Raw genomic sequence first — 6986 nt, 5'->3', positions numbered from 1 at the left:
CCTGACCCGGCTGGGGTGCGCCGGGCGGGCCCCGTGCCCGCACGCTCCTCCCCAGCTCTCCCTCTCTCCCCAGACCAGAAGGCATCGAGCGGCAGTTCAGGAAGAAGTGTGGCAAGTGAGTGACGGCGGCGGCTGGCAGTGAATTTTAGAATCTGTTCACGAGGTAATGCAAAGAATCCAAAATCTGTGTTTCCTCACAACTACTGTGTTTGCTTCCAGGTGTGGACTGCTGCTCTTTTATCAACATCAACAAAAAAACGCTCCCGTGACATTCATCGTTGATGGTGCTGTGGTCAAATTTGGCCAGGGGTTTGGGAAAACAAACATATATACTCAGAAACAAGAACCTCCCAAAAAGGTAATCAGCTTTAGAGAAATAAAAAGGCTATCTCTGCTTTTCAAAATGGTGTTGTGAGTAAAATTGCTTAATGGCAGGAGCAAGGGGAGGAAAAAAGAAAGAAAAGGACCTCTAATCAATAACCTAGTTTGGTGTCTTCTCCCTGTCTGCCTTAAGTTTTCCTTTACAGAGGTTGGAGTCCTAGCACTAGAGGAAAACAACATAAACTTGGAAATCTGGACTGTGCCTGATCTTTCATCTCAGTTACCAGGAAGTTTCCATTTGTCTGTAGGTCAGATTTGTAGCCTGCACAGTGATTCTCAAAATCTGTCTCATCTAATACGTACCAGTGACTTTGTTTCTGATAATGACAGCTCTAAGCCCAGAAGTCACTGGGGATAATTCTCTCTTTTGTCACCCAGAGTTCAGGTAATCTTAATGACTTGTACGAGAAGCCTTAGAAGTTCTGGAGGGGGAAGTGATCCCTCGTGTCACAACTGTTGCCAAGGTTTAACAAAATACTGTGCTTCTCACCCAGGTGATGATGACCAAACGGACCAAAGACATGGGCAAGTTCAGTTCTGTCACAGTCTCCACGATCGATGAAGAGGAGGAGGAGATTGAAGCGGTGAGTTTTGCCTGCCCTTAGTGGCAGTCACATCTGAACTGGGCAGCTGTCTCACACTGACCAGAGCCCGGGATCGCCTCACCATTTGGATCAGGTGTTGTTACTTTGAGGTTTGCTGTTGCAAAGTGACGTTGTTTGTGTTTCAGAGGGAGATTGCAGACTCCTATGCACAGAATGCAAAAGTGATCGAGAAACAGCTGGAACGCAAAGGCATGAGCAAAAGAAGGCTACAGGAGCTGGTGAGTGTTTTCTTCGGTGTTGAATGTGAATCCTTGATATCTGTTGGCTTTGTCCACAAAAGCTGTCTTGCAGATTGGACTGTGAGTCTAGAGAGATCCTGGTACGGTCATAGGTAACTTGTAGCTTTGAGAATGACTTTTCCTTTACAATTTTTACAGACTCTTCTAGTCCTCCTGAACTTAATAAAATCACATGCAGTTACCTGTAGAGCTAACTGAAGAACAGCCACCAGAGCTTTTGCAGGGAGACTTTCCGTGACCTGTTGGACAGGGAACAAGGGAAGGGGAAGCCAGGCCATGGCTTTGCCAACCAGAGCACCCCTAATGCTGTGCTCTCCAGCCTGCTTGGCAGAGCAGGTCTTTGCCATGAGGCATCAGGCAAGCTAAGGCCTTGTGGAGGACCTGTCAGCTCAGCTGCTACTGGAAGGGTCACTTGGAGAATTAATGGCAAGAACTTCACAGCTGATCTTACCTGCTGTGACAGGAGAGTAGTAGATGGTGGGGGGGAAATGTACAGCTTCCACCTGAGGACAGAAAGTATGAAATTGTTTTCTGTGCAGTTGGTCTTGAGCTTTTTATGATTTTAAAGGTGGTCCTCATTTTGTGCCTCAGGGGAGAAGGGAGTCAGCAAAGAACTTGAGCTACTCTTGCTCCTGGTGTGAAAAGCTTGCAGTGGGCAGACAAGGTCAAACCTCACTGGAGCACTGAAGGGAAACATATCCAGACATTATTTCATTCTGTCTTAATTTTCTTAATCAGGCTGAGTTGGAAGCTAAGAAAGCCAAGATGAAAGGAACCCTGATTGATAACCAGTTCAAATGAAATGCTGTACATCTGCTGGCTTCAGACAGGAGAAAGCTACCAGGAGCTATCGCAGATCTATCAACAAAGCAGAAGTAACAGACAAGGGCAACGTGCTGCAACCAGCTTGGAGGATGAGCACCTCTGTCATAAGTGACACTCTGGTACCAATTTTAGTGACTCCAACAGCAACAGAGACTGCTGAAACTGCAGTTCCATACAGACCTGGTGTTATGAACAAGCTGTTCCAGCCAGAGTATTTACTTTTGGGAAAATCTTTGCTGGGTGCCTTCCTGAGTTCAGTTCACCTTTAGATACCTGTCTTTTTATTTTGTTAGTTTTCAAATGTGTAAGATTTCCGTAAATGTATTAGAACAATAGGTCAACTGTACAACAAAGAAATCATTACCAAAATAAGCTCTGTGCCTGTTGTTCATTTTGTTATTTTAAATGTGTCCAGACTGTGCAGCAGCCTGAGAGCTGTGCCATTCCAGCACAGTCTGAGACAACTCAGATGCAGGGCTTGGGGATTGTGCTGCTGCTGCCTCTGACCAGCAGCCCGGCTGTCAAAGGTTGCCAGCCCAGGCTTGGCTGCAGCTCTGTCTCAGCTCCTGTTGAACATCAGAAAGCTGCATTTGTACAGACTTACACTGTCCCAACAGATACTGCACGGTACAAGAACATGAAATCCAACCGTGTTTTAAACTACTGAAAACAAAAACTGCCTGTGTATCATACCAGTAACAAGTACAAATAAACAGTTGGAAGCTACTGGTAGGATTGGTGATCACTTAAAGTAGAATACAACTGCCCTTCTGAACTAACCTGTTCTGCAAAACAGTATCAGTATTTGGAGTTGTAAAATGTGAAGGAAAAGGAAAAATTGTTGGGGATGCACTGAGCACTGAGGATAAAGACAACATTAAGAATTGGTGTGTAAAGTACCTTGTTTGGGAAATAATATTTTGTGTCTCTTGTGTGATGTAATAACAGTGCTCTATAGCCCATGTCTTTGTTGCTCTATTTGGGATTAAATACCGTGTTAGGGATTTGAACTAAAATACTTCTACTAGGGCGTTCTCAACTCTGCCAAGTATTGTAAAATAATGTAAGCAATGAACAAGATGCTTCATCTCCCACAATTATTATGGAAGACTCTCTATACTCAATAAAGATTTTCCATCTGGCTTTAGAACCTCATCTGGGAAAACTAAGGTCTGCTTAGCCTAAGGATGAATCCTTCCTTTCTTTGTGAAAATAAGGTGTAAGGGAGGGAGAGCTGTCAGACTGAGATGGGTCAGTCATGTGCCAATTTAGTGCCAGGCTGGTTAGTGCATTTAGTGCACTGGCAGGTTCAGGTTAACTCAGGCAGCGCTGGTCTTGTTCACTGCCAATCACCTGCTGATCTGGAGCCTATTCCAGCAGCCTGTGTCCAGAGGCTCTTCGGTTAAGCAATTATAAGGTTGTGTGTAATATTTGGGAAGGGCAGGAGGAATGAGTGGGTGAACTGCGTGACACAAACCCCTTTTCCAAGTGTGGTAGCACAGTCCAGCCAGGCGAGGGCCTCAGGGTTCCTCTGGGAGCCACCCAAGCCCAGAATCACCCCAGGTTGCTCTCTAGAAAAATTAGGAAATTTTTTTTCCAAGCAGGATTCAAAGACTTTGCAATTTGAAAATAGGTTTTGAACCATGAGAGATCTGCTGGGATGCAGACTTAGTCTCGAGCTGTCATAAAGGATGAAGTACAGTCTTGCTTCAAGTGACACCCAGAAAAAAAGCTGACTCAGTGATTTGCTGTCAGAGCTGAGGTTGAGAGTGACAGAACGCAGGGCTTCAGCTGACCTGGGGCTGCGAAGGGGCTGCCAGGTGAGGCTGGGACCAGCTTTGCAGTTTGGTGAGCCACAAAGAAAATCTGGTGAGTGCACAGCTCAGCACACGTTGTCCAAAGTAGCAGTTACCAACTGCCATCAGCCTCCTCTGCTGCACACCTCGAGCCTGGAGGCAGTGCCACAGCATGGCACAACCACTCCTCCCTCCTTTTTGGCTTTCAGAGTACCAGCCCATGCTCAGTCAGTGTTTTTCCATTCTTGGCATTAGTCATCTGCCTAGTTCAGCTCAGGACTCGCTCACAGGCCCAGTCAGAAAGGAGAACATGTAGTTTGTCACACTAGTGGTCCCTGAGATCCTTTTAATACACTCTAGTTATGTAGTCAATGGCTGAAACAACTCCAACACAATCTGATCCAATACGTTATTAAGTACGTATTTCTTACCCTAACTAGATCTATTTCACAACAAATTAAATCAAGTTGGGTTTTTCATTTCTGGATCTAAGTGAATTAAAAAATGTTAGCTGACTACAGCAACAGGAAGCAGGGGCACCTAGTTCAAATGCTTGATTAAATGTCCTATTATAATAGATAAAACTAGCAGTTCCGCAGTTTCCCACACCCTGGTAGCAACTGGGTAATCTGCAGCAGTGTCCACACCAGAGAAAAGTCATGTTTTGTGTTCCTGTAAAAGCCAACATGAGGTTTTATAAATCTGTAAGTACAGGTAGGAAATAGATTGTTTGTTTGTTTAACTGAGAACTACATTCTACATGAGAACTTGTCCAGATGCAGAGGTACTGCAAAGCAAAGTAGCATGTGGAATAGAAGTGGAAGAGGGGATCTGTTCCAAAAATAATGCCACACATGGGCCAGACTTACCTCAGTGTGGTTCATGGCTTAGCCCAGTCCAGTTTCCAAGCACCTTTGTGAGAGCCTAGTCTGAATTACTCTGTCAGAATAGCTCTGTGTGTAGCAATGCTGCCTTGCTCCTCATCACCTGTAAAAATCAACCCAAGCAGTTTGAAAACACTGAGGAGAAGCAGTAATGGTGAATCTGAGCTTGTGAGTGTTGTACCTGGGGAGCAACGTGGGGTCCTCCACGTTGGAGGTGCCATCACAGAGGCTCTGGGGTGCTGGATAACACGAAAGCCTGTTCAGAAGCTCTTCTACAGCTTCATTGGCATTTATGTGCCCGGGCTCCAGTCAGGTTAATAGCTCAGAGGGAGAAGGGCCAAGGGAGCCCGGTAAGGGCTGTGTCCCAGGGCAGGGTTGCAGGGTGTTTTGGGGAGCTCTGGGAGCTGCCTGGTTTTGCTGTCCTGGCCCCATAACCCCACGCATGGCACGAGGCAGGTGTTCCACTCAGGATGGCTGCACAGGGCAGAAAGCTGCCTTCAAGGGAGCAAGTGCCAGCAGTTCCCTTGCCTTGCACTCATGGCTGGTGCCTCGTGCCCTGGGACGTGTGTGGGGAGCCATGCGGGGCACTGCGCTCACCACCCCACAGCGAGGCTCTGCCTGCGGGACACAGCAGCAGCGAGCACCGGCTGGGACACTCTCAGCTCCCCAAGTGCACACGCATCCCCACGGGGCGATGGCACCTTAGTGACCAGGTGGCTGGAGCATCTGAGAGCTCAGCCTTGAAACCTGAAGGCAAATATTTCTGGTCAGCTCTTACAGCTCTCCTTGGGCTGTGCTCTGTGTTTCTGCTGTTTCACCCACTAGACTGGCATACAGATGGCTCGCTCTGACTCCTTAGACTATTGCAATGAATATTAATAAATGCACACTAATTTTTTTTTGTGTGTGTGTGTGTATGACAATGTGAGTAGCTTGGGAACAGCACTGACTGATCAGCCTAGATCTGACCAGACTCAGCTTTTGCTAGTGTTAGCCTAAAAAGCCCCATAGGTCCGTGGGGCACAGCCACATCCAGGCATTTAAAAATATAAAATAAAAATTACGGTTTTGTTTAAAAGGCCGCAAGACTGGGCTCTGAGGGATATGAGGAGGAAGCCTTGTAGGTGACTGCTGGGGCAGAGATCTTATGAACCTAGCTGGCCACAACACACTTGTTTTTTGGGTGGATTTCAAGGCACAAGTGGCCAATCTCTCCTTGTTTGTCAGCCAGATAAATGCCGCCCCATCCCTGCAGCCAGGGCTGTTAACTCCTGTCAACCCCATGATCAGACAGTGACAACCAGCAAACCCTTGGTGGGACAACACCTCCCAGAACCTCCCTGGTGCTGCAGGTCTTGGTGTGGGTTTTGGCAGCTCCTGAGGGCTAAGTGTGCCCCAAAACCATTCCCCCACAGCAGCTCAGCATGGTGCCAGGGTGTGAGCAAACAGGACTGTGTCCCCACGGGCACGCCGGCTTTAGCTCCTGCCCCAGAGCCTGACCCATGTGCTTTGGGCAGCCAACGGGGACACCTCGCATGGCTGGGCAGTGGCAGGATCAGTCCCACAGGTGGTTTTAACAGACTCACCCTGCTGGGAACAACTGATTTTATACCCTGCCCCTCCGTGCCAGCCGCTGCCAGAGCAGCGCAGGCAGCACATGGAGGATGCTGGGGGCATGTCTGCCCCACAGGGACAAGGACACAGGGACAGGGAGATGCCTGGCTCCATCCAGAGCCCAGAGACACAGCCTGGGGCTGCCCAACGACTGGTGAGGGGGACAGCAGGAGGCATGAGCTGGCACTCTGCTGGCCTTTTGCGAGGCAGGTCCTTGTGGTGGGACGCTCTCCATTGCAAAGCCAGCAAGATCCCGGCAGCAGCCCCCGCAGTGAGGGGTGCGGCGTGTGCACTGGAGAAAGCTTTCAGACAAGCCCCTATTTCCTCAGGAGCAGGTTTACTCCATGCAATACAACCGGTTTCCTCTGCTCCTCCTCCAGCTGCCGTGTCTTGGCCCTGGGGCTCGGCTTTGTCACGCTCAGATCCCACACCGAGCTGTACCGAGTGCTGGGCACGGCTTGGCGGAGGTCAGGCTTCAGCGGCACTCTGAAGGCAGAGATGTGACCGTGGAAACATGAAGTAGAAACATGGACTCCTGCAGGCAGAGCGAGCCTGGGTCTGCCCACCAAGGCCTCTGCTCCCTGCCTGTGCCGGGGAGGATCCCTCCTGCCCCTGTGTGCCCACTCGCCCCTTTTCAGCTGC

At 48.8% G+C, this 6986-nt stretch overlaps 1 protein-coding gene across 1 annotated transcript; it reads left to right on the top strand.

The window, feature by feature from the left end:
- The first annotated feature begins 70 nt into the window (after window positions 1-70).
- Window positions 71-2196, top strand: STEEP1 (STING1 ER exit protein 1). Its single transcript, XM_010164785.1, has 5 exons — window positions 71-115; window positions 220-358; window positions 876-965; window positions 1112-1204; window positions 1964-2196. Exons 3-5 carry the CDS (start codon window positions 879-881, stop codon window positions 2024-2026), a joined length of 243 nt encoding a protein of 80 aa, XP_010163087.1. The 5' UTR covers window positions 71-115; window positions 220-358; window positions 876-878; the 3' UTR covers window positions 2027-2196.
- Window positions 2197-6986: the final 4790 nt, after the last annotated feature.

The sequence above is a fragment of the Antrostomus carolinensis genome, unplaced genomic scaffold (assembly GCF_000700745.2).
Source record: "Antrostomus carolinensis isolate BGI_N321 unplaced genomic scaffold, ASM70074v2 Scaffold51273, whole genome shotgun sequence".
NCBI lineage: Eukaryota > Metazoa > Chordata > Aves > Caprimulgiformes > Caprimulgidae > Antrostomus > Antrostomus carolinensis.
Note: the sequence above shows the minus strand (reverse complement) of the source record. Positions and strands in the feature narration are given on the sequence as shown.

Coding starts and splice junctions, on each gene's coding strand:
- STEEP1 (XM_010164785.1), top strand. CDS start 879: ATGATGACCAAACGGACCAAAGACATGGGCAAGTTCAGTTCTGTCACA. Junction 966..1,111: donor AGGAGGAGGAGATTGAAGCG/GTGAGTTTTGCC, acceptor TTTGTGTTTCAG/AGGGAGATTGCAGACTCCTA. Junction 1,205..1,963: donor AAAGAAGGCTACAGGAGCTG/GTGAGTGTTTTC, acceptor TTTCTTAATCAG/GCTGAGTTGGAAGCTAAGAA.